The following is a 22,443-nucleotide window of genomic DNA, read 5'->3' as shown; positions in this document are numbered from 1 at the left end:
CTTTTTTTTTTTTTTTTTTTTTTTTAACTGTGAAACAAGGTCTCACTAAGTTGTCCAGGCTGGCCTTGAACTTGTGGTCCTCTGCCTCAGTCTCCAGAATCACTGCAATTATAAGGATGGTGCCTGGTGCCAGCAGGGCTTCCAATATGGTCACCGTAAGGGAAAACCTGGTCAGGGACAGGGCTGTGGGGGGGGACATGGGTGTGGAGGGAGCCATTTGAGACAGAAAGTTCCACAAGGGGACCGGAAATGTAGCTCAGTGGTACTGTGTATGTACAGCATCAACCTGACTCTCAGAAAACGAGGCAGGGGGAGGAAGGGTACAGACCCACCATGCCTCAACTACGGTGATAAAAGGACCCCTCCTAGTGGGGGACATTAGCACACACGAGAAAGCACATGTAAACCTGCAGCTATAACTAAAGAAGAGGTGACCAGGTCAGACCCAGAAGGCCCGGGACCAGGGGAAGGTTAGAGTCGGCTGTGTCTGGGATTTAAATCCGGAGAGTGGGAAGTTTTCACCAGAAGGGGGAGGGGCATAGCATACTGAGCAGCGGGACAGCACAGGCAGTGGCCCTGGGGGAAGGAACTGAGACCAGACGGCCCAGAGTGGCTCTGCCATGAGCCCAGAGTCAATATCACCTGCCCACCTGTTTCCCTTTATCCCCATCCCCAACACCTTCATTTGCCGGGCGATCTCCTTCTTCTGGTGCAGAATGTACTCCAGGATCGCCTCCCGCTCATACAGGTAGCCATCTGGGCTGCAGAGAGAGGGAGGATGAGAGACCAGGGACCTGGCCCAGTCATATGGCCAAGGCCCAATAAGCACCCATCCAACATTAATTCCCTGCCCTGTTGGTCCTACAGTATTTGGCTCAGTTCAGCTCTCTGAGATAAATTCTCCTTTTTTTTTTTTTAAATGGTACTGGGGATTGGCCTTAGGGCTTCGAGCACTGAGATATGTCCCTAGTCCTTTTTATTTTTATTTTGAGAAGGGGTCTTGTTAATTTTCCCAGGCTGGCCTTGAACTTGTGATCCTCCTTCCTCAGCCTCTGTAGGCGCTGGGATTATGGTTGTGCCCCACTGTGCCCTGCTTCTGAGGTAAATTCTTACACTAGTCCATGCTACTGATTCTCGTGGCTTTGGAGCATGCTGTACTTTGGAGGGGAAAGTCTTGTGCCATTGAGGGTGAACCCGGCAGGCCTGGGCTGCCCAGACCTTCTGTATTCCAAAGAAAGGACTGGTCTTTGACAGGCTCCTGGGAGCTTCTCTAAGCTCCTACAATGTCCTACCTGATAAGGGTATCTTTATTTATCTGGGGACCGTGGGCCACGGGGTGTCATATTGACCTTCAGAGTGGCTGGAGGCCAAGGTCTGCCAGCTGGCCATCAGTCATGTCTGTGCAACCAACTGCCAATCAAAACCCTGGACACCAAGGCCAGGGGAGCTTCCTTGGTTGGTGATGCCCCAAGTGTCATCACACACAGCTCACAGGAGGATTAGCATTGGCCACCCAACTTGCACAGGATGCACGCAAGCTCTGTCTGGACACCCCAGGTGCCTATTCCTATTGCTCATGGTAGTCTGCCGCCTTTCACCATAACAAACTGTCACTGCGGATCTGACAGGTTTGATGAGTTCTGTTAGTTCCTTTAGGGAATAACTGAACCTAAAGGTGGCCTTGGAACCCTGAGCAACAATCGACTCTCATTATCTTTGTCAGAACCTGTTGCCTTGCTGAAGCCACTGCCGTGCTGCCTGTACCAGAGCCCTTCTCGTGGCCAGGCAGTGGTCAAAGTCATAAATACATGAAACAGGACCAGGATCACGCCCTTGCCTCAGATGAGAACACTGGGGCACTGAGAGGCTAGACCCACGCGTGAAGCCCCCTCTGCCTGGTTCCCTTACCCTCCCACCCTTGTCCCCAGCTCACGTCACCACAGGATCATGGCAGGGCTGCAGAGACAGACAGCAGCAGTCAAAGTCCTTCACAGCGTCCCGGCTCAGTCGAATGTTCTGGGTCCCATAGCCCGACGCCGCTGGGGAGAGATTTGGACAGTGAGGGAGAGGCAGAGACAAGAGACATCCGCTTCCCCAATACCAGAGGAGAGAGCGCCGCCAGAGAGACTGGGGCCAGGCAGGAGTGAGCCAAACAGGCCCAGCACCTCCATCTTTGGCTGAAAGGTGGTCAAGAGCTGATGTCAGCATCGGGCTGCGGCTGCACGGCCTGCGGGAAAGTGCTGGTTCCCAGAGGCAAGACAGGCCCCATGGCTGACAGCTCGTGCTGAGTCCCATGCTGTGCCGTGACCCAGTGCCTGCACTGCTGCATCCAACCCCCTTGGGACAGGCCATAACAGGTGCCGCCTCTCACAACTGAAGATTGGGAGGAATGCATAAATCCTGTGAGTGCCTCCAGGGACACTGGGCCAGGGAGGCTGTCACTCATGTCGTCATGACCATCAAGTGCCTGGTGCAGGGGGAAGGGCGCTCGCAGGATGCACAGTGGCAAAATCAGGGGCGCAGACTGAGAAGGTGACTTTGAGACACTGCAGGCCCCCAGCTCAGTACCTGTGTCCTTCTTCTTCTCATGGTAGGTGTAGACGGCCCCCGCCGTGCAGTTCTTGCCATGCCGTGTCATCCTGGGGAGGAAGGGACAGTAGTAAGGCTGTGCTGACTGGATGCTGCTCACACTCAGGCCTTTGTGGCCCTCAGAGCTGATCTCCCCCTTGGATGGGAAAGCTGATGCATACGGTCACGGTGCCTCCTCCAGGAAGCCCCCCCCCCCACTCACCTGAACTCACCCTAACATAACCTTTAATGACAAAAGAATTATTTGTTTGGAGGAGGGAAGAGGTGCAGACCAGGTGGCCTAGCTGTGCCATTCACATTTTTAAAAAAGACATCAACTGGGTGCAGTGCATACACCTCGAACCCAGCTACTTGGAAGGCTGAGGCAGGAGGATCGCAAGTTGAAGGCCAGCCTCATCCTCAGCCTCAGCAACTGAGTGGCACCCTGTCTCAAAATAAAAAATAAAGACAGACACCAAGGTAGACTCCACTTCAGTCTAAGTAGGTAAGGGGCCCATCGCTGGTAAGCCCACTCCACCTGCCTTCCACTCCCATCTTTATGGACTCAGTTGTGGCCAAGACACTAGTCTCAGCGCTTGGCCCCATTACTGTCCACCAGTCCACTAGCCGGTGATGAATGGATGGAGGATGATGGGTCTGAGAGCAGCTCGGAGTGGGGCTCTGCCTGAGGAAGACGGTGCTGAGCACCTCTTCACATGCTCAGTGATGACTGGCTACATATAAAGAAATGTCTATTCAAATCCTTTGTCCATTTTTATATCAGGCTACTTGCCTTTTTTATTGCTGAATTATAAGATTTCTTGATATACATGCTGAATGTAAGTCCTTTGTCAGCTCTGATTTACAAATATTTTCTCTATTCTGTTGTTTTTTCAGTTTCTTTTTTTAATATTTTTCAGTTGTAGATGAACACACAGTACCTTTATTTATTTTTATGTGGTGCTGAGGATCAAACTCAGTGCCTCACACATGTGAGGCAAGTGCTTTACCACTGAGCCACAACACAGGCCCTGCTTTTTCAGTTTCTTGATGGTGTGTGACAAAAACTTTTTTTTTTTTTTAACTATACTGGAGATGGAACCCAGAAAGGCACTCTACCCTCAAGCTATACTCCCAGCAGCCCCCCTTTTTTTATTCTGAGACAAGTTCTAAGTTGCTCAGTTTGACTTTGAATTTGCAATCCTCTTGCCTCAGTCTCTAGAGTCACTGGAATTACAAGCATGTGCCACTGTGCCTGGCAAGTTTTTAATTTTTATAAAGAACAACTACCTAATTTTTTATTTGTTGCTTATTTTTTTGGTGGTATATCTAAGAAGATGTTGCATGAGCCAAGATTATGCAGTTTATTCCTATATGTTCTTCCAGGAGTTTGTAGACTTAGCTTTTACACTTAGGTTTCTGTTCTGTTTTCAATTAATTTTTTATATGGTGTGAGGTAGGGAACCCGTTTTTCAGTCTTAGGTGGACACAGTATCTTTATTTCTATGTGGTGCTGAGGATCGAACCCAGTGCCTCATGGCGAGCACTCTACCACTGAGCCACAAACCCAGCCTCCCGCCCCCACTAACCCATTTTTTTTTAAAAGATGAACTCCCCTGAAGCCCATAGGCTTTAGCAGGACTCCCTGCTTAATAAATAGCTAAACGAGCCAGTTCAGCAGCCTACATGTTCTTTTAACCCTTAAAAGGATTTTAAAAAATTATATTCATATCTCCCCCATCTTTAAGTTACCATCTAAAAATTCTCCTGCTGGGCATAGTGTTGAATGCCTATAATCCCATCAGCTCGGGAGGCTGAGGCAGGATCCCAAGTTCAAAACCAGACTAGGCAACTTAGAGGAGGCCCACAGAAACTTAGCATGAGCCTGTCTCAAAATAAAAAAATAAAAAAGGAGTTGGGCTCGGTGGTGCAGGCTTGTAATCTCAGTGACTTGGGAGGCTGAGGCAGGAGGATTGTCAGTTCAAAGCCAACCTCAGCAAAAAGCAAGGCACTAAGCAACTCAGTGAGACCCTGTCTCTAAATAAAATACAAAATAGGGCTGGGCATGTGGCTCAGTGGTTGAATGACCCTGAGTTCAATCTCTGGTTCCCAAAATAAAAAGGGCTGGGGATGTGGCTCAGTGGTTAAGTGCCCTTGGGTTCAATTTTTGGTAAGCCCCCCAAAATAAATAAATAAAACTAAAAATTCTCCTAAGGGCTGGGTTTGTGGCTCAGTGGTAGAGCACTTGCCTTGCACATGTGAGGCTGTGGGTTTATTCCCCAGCACCACATAAAAATAAATGAGCAAAAAAATAAAAAAAACAAAATAAATGTAGTGTGTCCATCTACAACTAAAAAAATATATACATATTAAAAAAGATTCTCCTAAGGTTTGTTACAAATAATACAGTTTCCAGTTTACAATTTAAATCCTGACATTTTAGGGCTGGAGATGTAGCTTTATGGCAGAGTGCTCGACTAAAATGTGCCAAGCCCTGAGTTAAACTCCCAAAACCCCCCAAACAATAAAATAAAATAAAACAAACCAAACAAAAAAGGGCCATCTGCCCCGCCTTTTGTTAAAAAAAAAATTAACATCTTGACATTTGAATATAATGTTGTATTGCCTTTTAATGCAGCTGAATCTAAATACCTTAATGATTTGATATACACATACATCATTCATTTGAAAAATGCAAGAAAAAGCTGCTTTACAAAAGGAAATATTTACATGTTCTATTCTTCTCTTTCAACTTGCATTTTTAATCCCACTTCTTTCCCTGTCACCCACTTTAACCCAAAGTTTTATATCTATGTGCTCAAAAATATTTTAGTGATTACCCTGTTATTTCTCTGCAACAAAAAATATGAATAGGAGCTGAATATAGCAGCACACACCTATAATCCCAGCAACTCTGAACACTGAGGCAGGAGGATTGCAAGTTCAAGGCCAGTCTCAGCAACGTAGTGAGACCCTGTCTCAAAATTTAAAAATCAAGCCAGGTATGAGGGTACATACCTGTAATTCCAGCAGTTCAGGAGGCTGAGGCAAGAGGATTTTAAGTTCAAAGCCAGCCTCAGCAATTAAGTGACGCTCTAAGCAACTTAGTGAGACCCTGTCTCAAAATAAAATATAAAAAGGGCAGGGGAAGGGCTGGGGTTGTAGCTCAGTGGCAGAGCACTTGCCTAGCATGTGTGAGGAACTGGGTTCGATCATCATCAGCACCACAAAAAAATAAAATAAGGTATTGCGTCCATCTACAACTAAAAAAAATATTGTAAAAAAAAAGGGCTGGGGGGCTGGAGAGCTGAGACTGTGGCTCAGCAGTAGAGTACTTGCCTAGCACATGCGAGGTACTGAGTTCGATCCTCGGCACCACATAAAAATAAATTAATGAAGTAAGGGTATTGTATCCAACTACAACTAAAAAAAAATTTTAAAAAGGACTGGGATGTGGCTCAGTAGTAGAGCACCCATGGGGCTCAGTCTCTACTGCGGGAGTGGGGAAACAGATAGAAAATTTATTTTTATTCACATGATCCTTAGGTTCTCAGTCAAAATATTCTTCTACCCAGGTGTAGAGGCACATGCCTGTAATTCCAGTGACTTGGGAGGCTGAGGCAGGAGGATCACCAGTTCAAAGCCAGCCTCAGCAATTTAGTGAGTCCCTAAGCAGCTCAGTGAGACCCTGCCTCTAAATAAAATACAAAATAGAGCTGGGATGTGACTCAGAGGTCGAGCACCCCTGAATTAAATCCATGGTACCCCCAAAACAAAACAAAACAAAAGGGGTGGAGAGGCTATAGGTCAGTGGCAGAGGGCTTGCCTAGCACGTTTGGGGCAATAGGTTCCGTCCTTAGCACAACATAAAAATAAACAAAGGCATGCTGTCCATCTACAACAACAAAAATAAATAAGAAGGGGAAAAAGGATGGGTTGGGGATGTGGCTCAGTTAGCTCAGTGATAAACTGCCCCTGGATTCCATTCCAAGTATCAAAAAAGAAAGAAAGAAAAGAAAAAGAAGAAACAAAATTTCTTCCAGATCAGTAATTCTCTAAGTGTGGTCTTAAGACCCCTGTGGGCCCTCAAGACATTCCCAGGGAGTCTGCAAGGCAAATTCTTATCATAATAGCATCAAGACATTATTTGCCTTTTTCATTCTCATTCTCTTGAGTGTAGTACAGTGGAATTTTCCAGAAGCTATGTGAGGTATGATACTGCAATACTTCCCTGCTGTGGGGAGAGCAAACTGGTACAACCACTTTGAAAATGAAATGTCAATGCCTACTAATGTCAAACATATGCCCTCCTACAAGCTACCAACGCCTCTCCTACTTCCCTACAGAAGAGCATCTGTCTCCCACAAGACACATCCTAGAGTGCATTATTTGGAACTGCTGATAAACTAAAAAATATCCAAATGCCTGAGCATATGGATTAAAGGAACTGGGGCACAATCACATAATGGGAACACCCAGCAATGACAGCAAACAACCTACTGTCAGGCTGAATCTCATAAATACCATGTGGGTGAGACAAGCCAGACACAAAAGAAAATTTATTATATGATTCCATGTATATGGAGTTCAACAACTCACAAAAGTAATTATGGGCTGGATGTGGTGGCTAAGGCAGGAGGATCGTGAGTTCAATGCCAGCCTCAGCAACTTGGTGAGGCCCTAAGCAACTTAGTAAGACCCTGTCTCAAAATAAAAAATAAAAAGGGCTGAGGATGCGACTCAGTGATAAAGCACCCCTGGGTTCAATCCCTAGTACCAAAAAAAAAAGTAATGTTGTCTTTAGAAACTAGGTTCCTTTGGGGAGCGGAAGTGGCTGGGAGGGGCCTCCAGGCAGCCCTATGAAAGCATGCTCTCTTTCTAGATTTGGCTGCAGGTGGCATGGGTGTGTTCACTTTGAAAAGCCACTGACTATATGGTTGTTTTCTATTCTTCCTTGTATTTGTTCTAGAAAGAAATTAACTGGGGGTGGGGGGACCCTGCTCCTCTCCGATAATCATTCTCCAGGGGCCCATCAAGCATGTTCTGGTTCTGCACTGTGGCTACCATGTTGTCCTAATATGATGCTCCCCCTTGATTTAACACCTGTGGATAGACTTGAGCATCTGCAACACATAGCCTTGTATCCAATGTCATCTAGGATGCATGCAAGGTTACATTTAGGATAAATTCTATCTATCCATCTATCTACCACCTACCTACTTATCTTTGTGGTACCAAGGATTGAACTCAGGAATGCTTTACCACTGAGTAACATCCCCAGACCTTTTTATTTTTTAATTTTGAGGCAGGGTTTCACTTAACTGCTAAGCCTGGCCTCAAATTTATGATCCTCCTGCCTCATGCCTAGCTCATTTAGGATAAATTCTTAAAACTGGAGTCATAGGCTCAAAAGGCATGTACATTTAACATTTGATGATCGTTTGTTGCTGGTGTGCCTCAGGAGTAGAGGACTTGCCCATCATGTGGGAGGCCCCGAGTTCTATCCCCAGAACCATAAATAAATAAATGAATTAGCCCATCACTCTCCATGCAGACTGTCAGGCTAACACGCCTCCAACGACCTCAACCTCGCAGCTCCACTGACCTCGCAGCTCCACCACTGGATTTCCTGTGAACACCCCCAAGCTGTGCCCTGTCGGTGTAAATTATACTATGGAAAATGTGGCATCCAGGACAGACAAGAAGACACTGTAATGCCTCCAATCCACAAGGGACTCATCTGGAATAGTCAGTCCTACTATAATGCCATGTTCTTTCACAGCAATATGCAAAACTTGCAGTGCAAATCATGGGGTGCATAGAGGACATGGGGTGTGGCACGGCACTTGTAAACTGTCCAGGATGCTGAAAGACACAGGAGGCTAGAAAGACAGAGGTGAGTGGTTTTACGGGCATGAAATAGTTAATAAATCCATACCCACTCCAAAAAACATGGCACTTGACCTTGACAAAGGCATGTGGTTTTCCATGGAAACAGGCATCGAAGGGGACATCCTATGAGTTGTTATGAGGTGGTGGAAGAGGGTTCTCTGAAACCTGATGGAAAGTTCTATTACAGCTGTGGATGGATGTGGTTCCTAACATATGTAGGGAACGGAGGTAGTGGTAGATGTTTCTGGAAAACGCATTATGTGTGCTTTGTGTATTCCTACACTCTTGTTTCCTCTGTATGTAGTGTTCTGAATCCACCTAGTCTCTTTCTCATGGATGCATGGAAGCAAATGTGAATTTTTTTTTATGCTCAAATTGCTCCTAATATACCAACTGCATTGGAATAAGTTCATGTTTTTAAATTATTTGTTACAGAAAAACTGACTATACATGGAACTCCAGCAAACTGACAGGCAAAAAAACAGCTACCTCAACAGAAAAATAAGCAAAGATATGAAGAGGCAGAAGGAAGTCAAAAGCCCAAAAAGCAGATGAGGAGATGCTCATGTAAACTCCAAGGAGCTGCTGCTTCACACCTACCAACAGGTAGCTAAGAGAGGCTTGGTGGGGCTGGGGGCGGGGGGTCAGAGGACTGCTGGGCGACGTGTGGCAGCACGGATAGGCCAGCCATCCCCAGATACTGCTGCTGCTGCTTTGGCACATACTTCGGCTCTCGGGCACATATGTCCCAAAGACATTCAAGCTACCCACAGGGGAGCAGATAAAAGGCTGTTCACAGCACCGCTGTTTACCCTGAAGGGGAGCCACTGAATGTCCTTCCCTGAGAGAATGGATAGTGAAATGCAGTGACTGACCATCAGGGGGACTGGCCTGCCTTGAACTGCAACCATCAACCACCAAGTGTAGACCCAAGAACACTGACCAGCAAAAGGCTCCACACTACGCAGCCTTTCACATTCCAACTGGAAACACCAGGCTCTCCTGGCTGCAGAGCTCTCTCCCCCTCTACCTACGTTTGCTCAGAAGGCCAGTTTTGGTTTTAGCAATATTTACACAGACGCAGACCCTCATAGTTTGTGTTTATGACAAATGGGTGTGTCTTCTAACCCCTACTCCAATCATCTCTCTTACCCCAGAAACGGTCCTTCTGGGTCACTGTGCCCTCAAGGATGCCATGGTGTTACTTGCAGAACTGACCTTGACAGAACCCCCAACTTGACCCCAGCCCCTTCCAAATTGCTCCTAATATACCAACTGCATTGGAATAAGTTCATGTTTTTAAAATATTTCTTATAGAAAAACTGACTATACTGACTCTACAAGCCAGGCCTCTCCTCTGACTTCCCAGGCCCTAAGCCTCCCAGTAAGTGGCCAGCACCTGCCACCTCCCCTTGCTTATGTGCCACCCACTCCCCAGGCCCAGCCCCCTGGCTTCCGCCTCAGCCCCCCCAACTGCCACTCATGAAGGTCGTGTTGACCTCATGGACAAATTCCCCGCTCTATTCTTAGTTGTCAACTGCCTTGACCCTCTGTGGTATTTGGCACAGGGCACCCTGCTTTCCCAGAGATGAGCTGGCTGGGTGTTATGTGGCCAGGAACAGAGGTTTCCGTGTGGATGGGGAATGTTCCCTCCATGAGTAGGAGGACCTGAGAGAGGAGCCTTTTTAACTTTCATGGTTGGTATGAGAATGAACACCAGGGACAGGCTTGACCCCTGAACACATGTCAACCCTTCAAGCCCCTGCTGTCATCAATTATCTAACCTCAACCACCCACCAAACAGGTCCCATCAGCATCTCCACTTTGCCAATGGGCCACCCGAGCCTTAGAAGGGGAACCATTTGCCTAGGTCAGTAGTTCTCAAAGTAAGGCTCCGGGACCCCAAGGCCCCTAAAATATTTTCAGGGACTCCAAAAAACTACTTTTTCATATTACTAAACATTATTTACCTTTATTTTCCTTGTTCTCTCACACCTATACAGCAGAGTTTTCCGGAGGCTGTGAGCTATGTAAGAATGTCGTTGCTCCGGTGGCTAACTGAATGTGCTGTGTGCATTCTGTCTTGGGTTTTAAAGGTCTTTTTTCTTCCTTCCCTCCAGGATTGGGGATTGAACCCAGGGGCACTCTATCACTGAGTCACCTCCCCAGCCCCTTGTATTTTTTATTTACAGATGGAGCCTTGCTAAGTTGTCCAGGTTGGCCTCGAACTTGTGATCTTTCTGCCTTAGCCTCCAGAGTAAAAAAAAGTTCTTTTCTTATGCCAATGGAAAGAAACCAGGCACAAAAGGCCATATAGTGTACAATTTCACTGACAAGGAGTATCTAGAATAAGCCAAGTCAAAGAGACAGAAGGTGGATTAGTGGCACCACAGGCTGGGGGCTAGGGATAGGAATGCAGAGTGACTGCTGGTAGGCACAGGGTTTATTTTGGGGGTGATGTAAATGTTCTGGAAACAGATAGTAGTAATGGGTATACAATACAGCCAATATACTAAAACCCACTGAACTGTACATTTTTTTGGTACCAAGTATTTTATCAGAGACACTTACCCACTGAGCCACATCTTCAACCCTTTTTATATTTTTTAATTTTTTTTAAGTTGTCGATGGACACAATACATTCATCTATCTATCTATCTATCTATCTGGTGCTGAGGCTCAAACCCAGGGCCTCACACATGCCAGGCAAGTGCTCTGACACTGAGCCACAACCCGAGCCCCAAGCCCTTTTTATTAAGACAGGGTCTTGCTGAATTGCTTAGGGCCTCACTAAGTTGCTGAGGCTGGCTGCAAACCTGTACTCTTCCTATGTGGGCCTCCTGAGTCACTGGGATTACAGGTGTGCGCCACCATGCCCAACACAGGGTATGTACTCCAGCACCAACAACGTTTAAAAGTATCTATTTTATTTTATTTTCTGATGTGGCAAATATTGGTTGATGCAACTCACATAACCTGAAGCTCTTAGAAGTCCTTCATGATTCTGAAGTTCCTGAGATAAAAAAGGGAGAGACTCCCTGGCCAAGGGTAGATGGGGCTGCCAGGCAGCAGGGCAAGATTTAGGGGAAACTCCAGAAACTGAGTTTCCACTCCTACATTCTTTTGTCTCCTCAGGCCAATTTCAAAATAGAAAACAGAACTACTGCCATCTGCTGTCACCAACATTTCAGAGGAAACAGCCAAAAGAGCAGGACCCACAATAACATCAACTATTATTTAGCATCGCCCCCACTTTACAGGGAGGCCACAGGCACACAGAAGCCACCAGCTGGGAAATGGCAGAGCTGGGATTCAAACCCCAGGCTCTGGGGCTGCCACCCCCCTTTTTTAAATATTTATTTTTTAGCTATAGCTGGACACAATACCTTTATTCCATTCATTTATTTTTATGTGGTGCTGAGGATGGAACCCAGGTCCCCCCGGCACGTGCTAGGCGAGCGTTCTACTGCTGAGCCACAATCTCAGCTCTGGGGCTGCCCTCTTAACCAGGTACAGGCCACCAGGAGGTCCCATTCTAAAAATAAAGGCCAATCTATTTCTTCCTTCACTCAGTCTTCAAGATCCAGGGTATATTCTACTCTTTTAGCACTACTAATTCAGATGCTAAATTTTCACTGGAGATACTAATTTGGGGGGGGGGCAGGAGGTGGGGGTGGTAACCAGGGATTGAACCCAGGAGCTCTTAACCACTGAGCCCCATCGATAACGTTTTTATTATTCATTTATTTATTTTTATTTTTTATTATTATTTTTGGTACTAGGGATTGAATTCAGGGACACTCACCACTGAGCCACATCCCCAGCCTTTTTTTGTATTTTATTTAGAGGCAGGGTCTCACTGAGTTACTTAGCGCCCCATTTTTGCTGAGGCTGGCTTCGAACTCCTCCTGCCTCAGCCTCCTGAGCTGGGATTACAGGCCTGCACCATCGTGCCTAGCTTTTAGTTTTTATTTTGAGACAGGGTCTTGCTAAGTTGCTTAGGGCCTTGCTAAGTTGCTGAGGCTGGCTTTGAACTTGTGATTCTCCTGCCTCATACTCTGAGCCACTGGGATCACAGGTGTGTACCACTGCACCCAGTTTCACTAAATGACCTACATTTAGATTTCATAAAATTTAGTTGCAAACATTGATTCCCACACCCTGATTGTTCCATACTTAAAAAGTTTTTCAATAATTGAACCAAATATTGGTGTTTAGATTCTGAAGAGGTTTTGTTTGTTTGTTTTTAAACATTTTGTTTTAGTTGTAGTTGGACACAATACCTTTATTTTATTTTTTATGTGGTGCTGAGGATTGAACCCAGAGCCCCGCACATGCTAGATGAGCACTCTACCGCTGAGCCACAACCCCAGCCCCTAAAATTTAGCTCACTCGTCAAAGTAGCTACATATCAAAATGCTCCAGTCTCCTAGGACCTAGTGGTTGTTGTACTGGCCACCGCGAACAGCACGGTGCTAAGACAGAACTTCTTAACAATATGCCCACAATACACAAACATGGTACTAATTTCTTAACATCATGCTTGGCCAGCTGGTGTTTGAATTACCCTGATTATCTCCTAACCGTCTTTTCCTGAAAAGAATGTCTAACCAGTGGCTCTTTAATGGTGGGGTCAGAAGTCCTTCAAGAACCTAAAAAATACTATAGACTTTCTCCCAAGAATGTTGTAAACCAAATAGGTGTTCTGGTACACGCCTATAAATCCAAGCTACTCTGGAGGCTGGGGCAGGATGACAAATTTGAGGCCAGGCTGGGGAACTTAGCAAGACTGTCTCAAAATAAAAAATACAAAGGGCTGGTGATGCTCTCAGTGGTAGAGCACCCCTGAATTCAATCTTCATGCCCAAAAAAGAAAGTTTATAAAGACAAAAGACAAGTCAGTTTTAAAATGGGCAAAGGGGGCTGGGCTTGTAACTCAGCAGTAGAACACTTGCCTAGCCTATGTGAGGCACTGGGTTCCATCCTCAGCACCACATAAAAATTAATAAAACATAGGTATCATATCCATCTACAACTAAAATATATTTAAAAACGATTTTTTAGTTGTTAATGGGCCTTTTATTTATTTTTTATTTATTTGTATGTGGTGCTGAGAATTGGACCCGGTGCCTCACGCATGCTAGGCAAGCACGCTACTACTGAGCTGCAACCCTAGCTCCTAAAAAATATTAAAAGAAAAAATAAATAAAAAGGACAAAGGATTAGAACAGACATTTCTCCAAAGAAGATCGCAATGGCCAATAACACACATGAAAAGATATTTAATATCATTAGTCATTAAGCAATTACAATAAAAACCACACTGAGATACCAATTTACACCCCGTTAGAATGAGTACAGTATGACCAAAATGACAGGTAGTAATAGGTGTTGGTGAGAATATGGAAATTGGAACCCTCACAAATCACCATGGGAATGAAAAGGGGTGCAGCCACTTTGCAAGTTCCTCAAACCCTTAAACGGTCAGTATTTACCCAGCAATTCCACTTCTAACAGAGGGGAAAACGTATGTCCACATAAAAACTTGCACAAAAAATTCTGACAGCATCATTATTCATAATAGCCAAAAGAGGAAACTCTCTGTCAACTGATGGAGACAATGTGGTCTGTCCTTTACAGTGAAATATTATTCAACCATAAAAAGAATGAAGTACTGCTATATGTTACAACACTGGAGAACCTTGAAACAGATGCCAGGTAAAAGAAACCCACAGAACACATATTGTATGCATTTAAGTGAAATATGCAGATTAGACAAATCCATAGAGATAGAATGGAGATTAGCAGCTGCCTAAGGCAGAGGTGGGGGTGGAGTGGAAAGAACTGGGAGAAATTGTGGAATGAGATTTCTTTTGGGGATGATGAAAATATTATAAAAGTGATAGTGGTGACAGTTGCACAACTCTGAACATGCTAAAACCACTGAACTGTGTACATGTTAAATGGGTGAACTGTGTTACATTAATGATATTCCACTAAAGCTGATTAAAAAAAAAAAAAACAAACACAGATGGTTGGCTGGATTTGAGTTGGCTCTACAGACTGTAGTTAGCTGACGATAGATGGTGGAACTAGTGAAATGAAACTCTAAAGAAGCAAAAAGAGCCAGGTGTGGGACTGGGGTTGTGGCTCAGGTAGAGCGCAGCTAGCCTCCCACATGAGGGGGCCCTGGGTTCGATCCTCAGCATCACATAAAAATAAACAAACGCAATAGAGGTATTGGGTCCAACTACAACTAAAAAAAGAAAGAGCCAGGCGATGTGGTGCACCCCTGTAATCACAGCGACTGGGGAAGCTAGGGCAGAAGGATGGCAAGTTGGAAGCCAGCCTCAGCAACTTAGTAAGACCCTGTTTCAAAATGAAACGTGATGTAGTTCAGCTGTAGAGCATCCCTGGGTTCAGTCCTCAGTACAAAATAATAATAAAAGTAATAAAATAAAATATAAAAAGAAAAAGAAATGAAACAAACAAAAACCCAAATTCTGATGGTGAGATGACCCAACAGAATAACTGTTTCAGTTTCTTAAATGAACCCATTACACCAAGGGGGTAAAAAATCCAAAAACGGTGGATCGAAGAGGGGGTTGGCTGTTCTACATTGAGAGATTTAAGCCTGACAAGGTGGCCCACTGTAATCCCAGCTACGGGAAAGGCTGAGGCCGGAGAATCGCAAGTTCAAGGCCACTTTCCACAATTTAGGAGACCCTGTCTCAAAATAAACACCAAAAGGGGGCTAGGGGTGTGGCTCAGTGGTAGAGCACCGCAAAAACAAAATGAAAAAAAAAAAAAAAGGTCTGGGAGACTAGTTCGGCAGTAGAGCGCCCGTGGATTCAGTATTGGGGCGGGGGGATCTTGAACATTCTCATAACAAAATATTAATACCGATCCTTCAAGGTCCAAATTCACACCGAATCGACAGCACCGTTAGGATGCAAACCAAGGACAGTCTGATCCCAAAGCTCCACAAAAGAAAAAGTTAACCCCTACACCAACCTCGAGAGGGAAGAGACTGTCAAAGGGGTACAGAGAAGGCAACCGCAGATTGCACAATCCACTACTGCCCGCTCGCCCTCCTCATCCTAGTGAGGCCTCCTTCCTCGACTCCCACTTCTCAGAGCCCCGGGAATCCCAGCTCCTCCTTCCACTGGGACCTCCGACCCATCGCCAACAACCGCCGAACTGCCCGAATGAGAGCTGGCTACTTCCAGAGGATGCTGGGAGATGTAGTTCAGCCTCCAACTTAGATCGTCGGGAGAGCTCGTGTTATGACAGCGAATCGAGAATTCGAAATATTGCCCCTGTCTCCCTCAGAAACCCAGGGAGATAGTCCGAGAAGGACCGCAGCAACATTATCCCTCCAACTCCTAGAACTCACCTCACAAACGACTCCTCCTCGCCGAGTCGCTCCAACTGTGCCCCTACACCGGAAAGAAGTACTGTTTTCTCACTCTGTTCCACCTACTTCCGCCCTGCCGCAGATACCGGAAGTAAAGGTGCCCCTAGTGGCGGGGGCGCCTCTACTGGCTGAGTAAGTCCTTTCTTTTTTCTCTTCCTCCCTCCGGAAACCTGAGAGACAACTCGAAGGTTCCGGTTAGTGAAACTGGCGCGACTACGGCGAACGCTTTGTATATACTAGGCATTTCCTACAGCGGACGATTTCCTATTTTAATTCCAATGCTTTTGAAACTCTCCAAGCCAGATTTCAAGGACTAACCACCTCTCCTTGAGATTGGGATGGCTACATCCCCAAATATAGTATTTATTTTTCATGCTACAGCTTAACAGGTAGAGAAGTGAGAACACCTCTGTTCCCATTTTATAGATATAGCAATAAAGAAATCGTAAGTCAAAGCCATTGAAGTCATTCTCAGAAAATAGTGATTTATTGCGGTATCGCCCGACTATACCAGGGACCAAGACATACCGTTTCTGTCCATTTCTAGGTATCTGGAGAACCAAACATTTCCCTAGCTCAGCCAGGCAGGTTCCCACGGGGTAGCCGACCCCTCAGGGGTCGGGAGTGGGGGGTGGGAGGGTGGGAGGAGTCAATGCAAACCCAGTCCCCTAAATGCCCAAGGGTATTGGGGAGGTCTCTAAGGAGCTCTGGCCCTTAGGCCCTTTGTCCTAAGGTCCCTTTAAATACTTTGTCCCTAACCTGAGTCCCGCCCAAGGCAGGTAATCGCAAGCCCCGCCTCTCTGCTAGAAACCGAGTTTGGTTACCGGGAACCAAGTACCCCTTCTCCCTCCCCCCTCCCCTCTCCCCTACCCCTTTTCACCTCTGGCTACAGCTGGCTGAAGAGATCCGATTAAGGAGGAGGGGCAGTGCTCACAGGTCTGGGCAGGTAAGTGAATATTCCTAGAGGCAGAACCTGGTTTGAAGACCCTGGTGTTCTTGCTCTCCACCACTTTGAGGCCCAGAAGTTTGGGACCCCCAGACCCAGGAGTCCAGAGCCCCTGTTTTCTCATGCCCTCTAACTCCAAAATACAGAACCCTTCCACTCCTGTAGTCTTTGATCTCTGTGAGTGGATGTGGCAATGGGCAAAGGGAAGTGTAGGTGGAAATTGCCAGGAAAGAAGGAACTGATCACCACCGGACCTGTTTATGAGCACCTACTACGTGCCAAAACCAGTGTTGGGTGCTGCAGACACAGTAGAGGACAAGCACTCCTGTGCTTATCTCTAGAGGAACACGGCCTTCCTCCAAACACTGGCTCTGACATTTGCAAACTGTATGACTATGGGTGTTATTTTACCTCTCTGGGCCTTGGTTTGCTCATCTATAAAATGGGATAATAATAGGACTGCTTTGAGAATTAAAATGAGTTGATACAGGTCCGCAGAATGCGGGCTAGCTAAGTGCCAGCTCTTACTTTCATGCATGCCGAGTCCAGGAAGAGACTCATTCCCCAGGGACTGAGGCACCTGTCATCTATACTGTACTTTGTTCCAAGTGTCCACAAAATATGAAGGGCCACCCTTCTCTGCTGCTGCTCTGTATGGGATTGACAACCTGCCTGGATAACTCACCCAGTGGAAAGCAAGACCAAAGTGAGTATTGGGGGAAGAAGCTGCGTGCAGAGGCCTGACCCAGGAACCCTTGCTGCTGGTCCACTCTTCCTTGCCCCAGAATGGAAAACCAGCCCGTCTTAACTCAAACCCAGGCGTCAAAGCCCCTTCCCAGCCCCTTCTCCCAGAAGACCCCATCTTATGCCTGCAGCTCTAGGGACTCTCTATTTTTCTTTCTTTTTTTTTTTTTTCTATTTTTTCCTTCCTTCTCCTCTCCTTCTCCGCTGGGGCTCAAACTCAGTGCCTCACAGGTGCACGGCCGCACCCTACCATTGGGCCCTATGCTCTTCTCATGTCTTTAGGACCAGACTTCTTCTTGGGTTCCACAGAGGCCCAGAGTTTCCTGGGCAGCCACAGGCGGATTCCAAGAGCCAATCACTGGGACTTTGAGCTGTTCACACCAGCGAACCTAGAGCGGGAGTGTAATGAGGAAAAGTGTTCCTGGGAAGAGGCCAGGGAGTACTTTGAGGACAATACTCTGACGGTGAGGGCTGGGGGTGAAGGGGACTGGAGTTTGGGGCCCTCTGTCTTCTCCATGGTGGAGGTGGGAGGTCCTGGCCCTCAACTTCCTCCTCCTGCGGGTCTTATCAAGGTGGACTCGTTTTGGGGTGTTGTGGATCCCCCACTTGATTTGCTGTCTTCCCTCCTTCTTCTCCACCCCTACCCCTCAAGGACCGCTTTTGGGAGAGTTACATCTACAATGGCAAAGGAGGTGAGTTCTGGCTGAAACCTTTTGTTCCAGGCAGCCCCTTCCCTTAGAAGCCAAAATAATGGGAAATTAGGCAAAAGAATCAGCTGCCCTCACCCTTATTAAGGAGACCCCTCCCTTGACACTGTAGCCCCTGTCTGAGACTCACCACACATACCCTATTAGCTTTCAGGGGAGGCCCCATGTCTCCAGGAAAGGGAACATGTCATGGAGGGAAGAGCTATAGCCCTGGAGCTCATCAGAGGGGCAAGTGCACTGAGCCCCAGCCCCTTTGGGGTTTGCTGGTTACTAGTGGGGGCTGCTGCTTAGCAACATGGGCAGAGCAGGAGGCTTGGCCATCCTTACCTGTCCAGTTTACCCACCCCCCGGCCCCTTTTCTGAGTTCTGAGGCCCCATCTTGGCTGCAGCTGTTGCTAAGGGGGGCTGTTCCTTAGCAACGGGGCCTGGTCAGGCCAGACTGAGGAAGCCTGAAGCACTACCTGGCAGGCTTCCCCTCCCCCACAGCCCCATCCCAGCTTCAGTGGCCTGGTTGCTAAGGCGGCCTTCTCCCTAGCAACTGCACCTAGCTGGAGGACCCAAGGCTTCCTGCCCACTGGAGGATCCCCCTCTGGGTACCAGATGCCCCACCCCCTGGTGGCCTGGTTGCTAAGGTGAATGCACCTTAGCAACAGGCCCTAGGCCTGGGCTGGAGTCCTCACATTGGAGCCTGGTTGCTAGGGGAGGTAACTCCTTTGCTACTGTATTAGGGAGGTCTAGTGGTTCCTTGAATCTACCTGAAACCTGCTTGAATTGGAAGGACCTGCCTTCTCAGTGCAGGGTTTTCTTAAGGAAGTCAAAAAGTCCCAGTGATTTAGTTTGAAGGAAGCCCCTCCAGCCCCCACTGTCAATAAAACTGCCCCCAGAAGTAAGTGCCAGCAAAGCCTCACAAAAGAGGTCTCCCTGTGCTCCCTCAGATTAGCAACAGGTCCATGTGAGTTTTGGACATATAATTATTAGGAGGTGTTCCCTAAATTTCTCTATGAAGTGAACGCTTGCTAGCTGTCTGGTAAACTCGGAAACCTTCCTGTAGATTTTGCTCTTCCTTTAGAGTTGAGGCCTTACTTCTCGGTGGCCTGGTTGGTAGAAGGGGTTGCATTCCAGAGCAGGCAGAATTGCTAGATAAAATATAGGGACCCCACCTCCCCCCGACTCCCGTGCTTCCTGCAACAGTTAAATTTAAACTTAAGATATACAATGAATAGTTTTAAAAGTATAAGTGTATCCTAAATACTGCATTGGATATTCTTTTTTTAAATTATTTTTTAGTTTTAGATGGACACAATATCTTTATTTTATTTTTTTATGTGGTGCTGAGAATTGCACCCAGTGCCTCAGGCGCTACCACTTGAGCCACATCCCCAGCCCCTGGATATTCTTTTTTTTTTTAATATTTATTTTTTAGTTGTAGTTGGACACAATAACTTTATTTTATTCCCTTTTATGTAGTGCTGGGGATGGAACCCAGGGTCTTGAACGTGCTCTACCACTGAGCTACACCCCAGCCCATTGGGTAGTCTTATACTGAAACTTATCTGTTGTGTATCTGAATTTCACATTTAACTGGGTGTCCTATATTATTATTGGCTAAATCTGGCAATGCTCAGTGTAGGGGCCTCTTAAAGCCACCTGAGCTCTGTACCCTATCTTCAATGTGTCAACTGCTCACTGAACAGATGGATCATATAGGAGGTTGTGCCCTGACTCTTGGGGACCAGGACACCCCATATCCAAGCAGGGTCTATGTTGTCATAGGGATTTAACTCCCCTTTTTAAAAATCCCAGATGAAGTTATCACAGGCTTTTTTTGCATTTGAGCTCACAGAGCGTTCACAACCTGTGAAGTAGGGGTGGGGCAATTTGGATATTGGAGTGGATGGCAGTCTCTGAAGCAGTGGCTCCCTCTATCCACAGGACATGGACGAGTGGACATAGCAGGCCTGGCGGTGGGGCTGACCTCTGGCATCCTGATAATTGTCTTGGCTGGCCTGGGAGTCTTTTGGTATCTGCATTACCAACGGAGCCAGGGCAGGGGCCAAAGTCAGCAATCTTCTTCCCAAGAGTAAGGGGGCTTCAGGAGGGAGGGGCCAGGGGAAGAGAACAGGGGACAGAGAGAGATTTGACCTAAGGAGTTGTGCTCAGGATTGGGGGCAGGATGGCACTGATAATAGATATGTAGAGACAGGCACATGGAGAAAGTGTCTGTCAGCTGGCTTGGGTCTAGTTCGGGCAGCTGTCAGGCTAGTAGTAGGAGTTCTGTCAACATTTGCTGCCTGCCTATCTTTGGGTACCAGGTTTCTGTGAGATTATCACTCCAATATTGTACGTGATGAGACTGTTTTTGTGCGGCTTGTGAGCCATGGTTGTCTATGGCATGTCAGTTTCCATGGTGACAGGGTGCAGCATGTGTTGTGTGTGCTGTAAGTTGTCTAGGTGTGTCTTTCTCACTAGCAGGGTCTCAGAGAATGTCTAAGTGTCCTAAGTTGTAGAAGTACACTGGGTTTTGGGGGGCGTTTAGGATGAGTTATCTGGGAAATTTGTGATCCAGTGTCTCTCTGGATCTGCTGAGTTCTGTTTCTGTGTGTGTCTACCTACCTACCTCTCTGCAGGCAGTTTCTCTATTACTCTGCCTGTATCTGGTGTATGTTTCAGTGTCTGAATGACAGCCTGCATCTGTGGTTTTGGATTTGTGTCTACTTGTCCATGTACACCTGTTCAGGAGCTTTTCTGCATGTAGGGATAGGCTGAAGGTGACCCTCCTTTCCTCTGGTCAATCTTTCTTCCACCTCTGTCCCCCTGTGTTTCCTCTCTATCCTGTAGGTTCCTCCTGCTAACTGCACCTTTTCTGTCCCCAGGGCCGGACTCATCAGCCCTCTGAGCCCTCCAACGCCCCTACCTGCACCTCCACTCCTACCCCCAGGCCTTCCCACCTACGAGCAGGCGCTAGCAGCCTCTGGTGTGCACGACGCACCTCCACCCCCTTACTCAAGGTACTGGGAGGGCTTCTATCAAGGGGCGGGGCGATGAGGGGGAGGGCACTGTCGGAGGAGGGGCGTAGGTCTAGGGGCGGGATTTGGAATTTGGGGCTTATCACCGGGGGCAGGGCTTGGAGTGCGGGGGTGGGGCTGCATGCAATTGTCTGTAGGGGCGTGGCCCAGCGTTGTGAGAGTGTAGCATTATAGCGGGGTGGGGCTTATGCCCAGAGGGTCAGGGATTGGCTGAGAAGCCAAGGGCGGATCGGAGTGGTCTCGGTTGCGGGGGTGTGGGGTGGGGACAGCCGGATCCTTGACTCTCCTCCATGCCCCTCCCCTTGTAGCCTCCGGAGGCCTCTCTGAAGATCTGCTACAGAGTCCCGGCTGCCCGAGTTGTGCCCCTGATTCACACCGGATTCCGGAAGTCCCCAGGCCTCTTAGATTCTGGAGTTGAGCTTGGGGGTTGGAGGGATTAGGGGTCGTTCGACCCGAGGCCTATCCAGTCACACGTGTTTCCGCCGCTTACGGATACACGCACGTCCCCGGCCGACGTGTTGCGGAGTCGAGGACCTTGCCCCTTGCGTGCCCCAAGGCTCTCCCGACTTGGGGCAGTCGACCAGTCCCGCCCTCGGTGTAGGCAAGCGCGCGTGGAAACTCAGACCCAGTCCGACAGGCCGGGTGTGTGGTCTTGCGTGTGTATCAACCTCCTTCGGATGCCACAGGGCACGGCACGCACACGCGGAGAGCCCCGCCCGTACACCCTCGAGTCTTAGGGTAGACTCGGTGCGCGCACAGGGACGCCTCGTAATCCAGAGAAAGGGTAGGGGGTTATATTTGCAAGTGTGGTCGGCGGGGACAGGCTCGTGTTGTATCGGGAAACCGGACTTGAACTGTTCCCCTGGATAAAAACCCTTTGGAAAGGAAATTTTAAAAGGATGAAACAATAAAAAATAAAAATCTCATGAACTGAACCGCGTTCCCGGGCGCATCTGCGCGCGGTGGAGCTGATTTTCTGTACAAACGCTGTGCCCTACACCCCCAGGCTCTGCTAGCGCTCAGTCGCTCAGTCTCTCCCTCTCTCTCTCTCTCTCTCTTTTTTTTTTTTTGCATTTGCACGGGATTGTGGGAGGAAGCGGAGCGCAGCCAGACACCCCGCCGCCCGCCCCCCTTCCCCTCCCC

The 22,443-nt window shown here is 47.5% G+C and overlaps 2 protein-coding genes across 4 annotated transcripts in view; one reads left to right on the top strand and one right to left on the bottom strand.

Annotated features, from left to right (window-relative positions):
- The window catches only part of LOC107151244 (nitric oxide synthase interacting protein), an 18,555-nt gene extending 2,567 nt beyond the window's left edge, over nucleotides 1-15,988 (bottom strand). The window contains exons 1-4 of one of the 2 annotated variants that reach the window (XM_015496537.2): nucleotides 15,857-15,988; nucleotides 2,569-2,639; nucleotides 1,934-2,039; nucleotides 680-761 (exon numbers count right to left, since the gene is read on the bottom strand). In XM_015496537.2, the coding sequence (XP_015352023.1) occupies nucleotides 680-761; nucleotides 1,934-2,039; nucleotides 2,569-2,638 (258 nt within the window). In that variant the 5' untranslated portion in view covers nucleotide 2,639; nucleotides 15,857-15,988. Of the gene's footprint in view, nucleotides 1-679; nucleotides 762-1,933; nucleotides 2,040-2,568; nucleotides 2,640-15,474; nucleotides 15,646-15,856 lie in introns of those variants that run through there. The other variant, XM_048790532.1, reaches the window with a different exon arrangement.
- A 675-nt stretch (nucleotides 15,989-16,663) lies between these two features.
- On the top strand, nucleotides 16,664-22,235 carry Prrg2 (proline rich and Gla domain 2). 2 transcript variants are annotated; one of them, XM_015496536.2, is made up of 7 exons: nucleotides 16,664-16,823; nucleotides 17,433-17,529; nucleotides 17,850-18,031; nucleotides 18,220-18,259; nucleotides 20,207-20,354; nucleotides 21,148-21,282; nucleotides 21,609-22,235. In XM_015496536.2, the coding sequence occupies exons 2-7, from the start codon at nucleotides 17,445-17,447 to the stop codon at nucleotides 21,625-21,627; spliced, it is 609 nt and encodes a 202-aa protein (XP_015352022.1). In that variant the 5' UTR covers nucleotides 16,664-16,823; nucleotides 17,433-17,444; the 3' UTR covers nucleotides 21,628-22,235. The 2 variants fall into 2 exon arrangements, with proteins under 2 accessions (XP_015352022.1, XP_015352021.1); XM_015496535.2 differs by having other exon boundaries at nucleotides 17,373-17,529.
- The last annotated feature ends 208 nt before the right edge of the window (nucleotides 22,236-22,443 follow it).

The sequence above is a fragment of the Marmota marmota genome, unplaced genomic scaffold, assembly GCF_001458135.2.
Source record: "Marmota marmota marmota unplaced genomic scaffold, marMar, whole genome shotgun sequence".
NCBI lineage: Eukaryota > Metazoa > Chordata > Mammalia > Rodentia > Sciuridae > Marmota > Marmota marmota.
The sequence above is the reverse complement of the archived record's forward strand: the minus strand, read 5'-3'. Positions and strand labels throughout refer to the sequence as shown.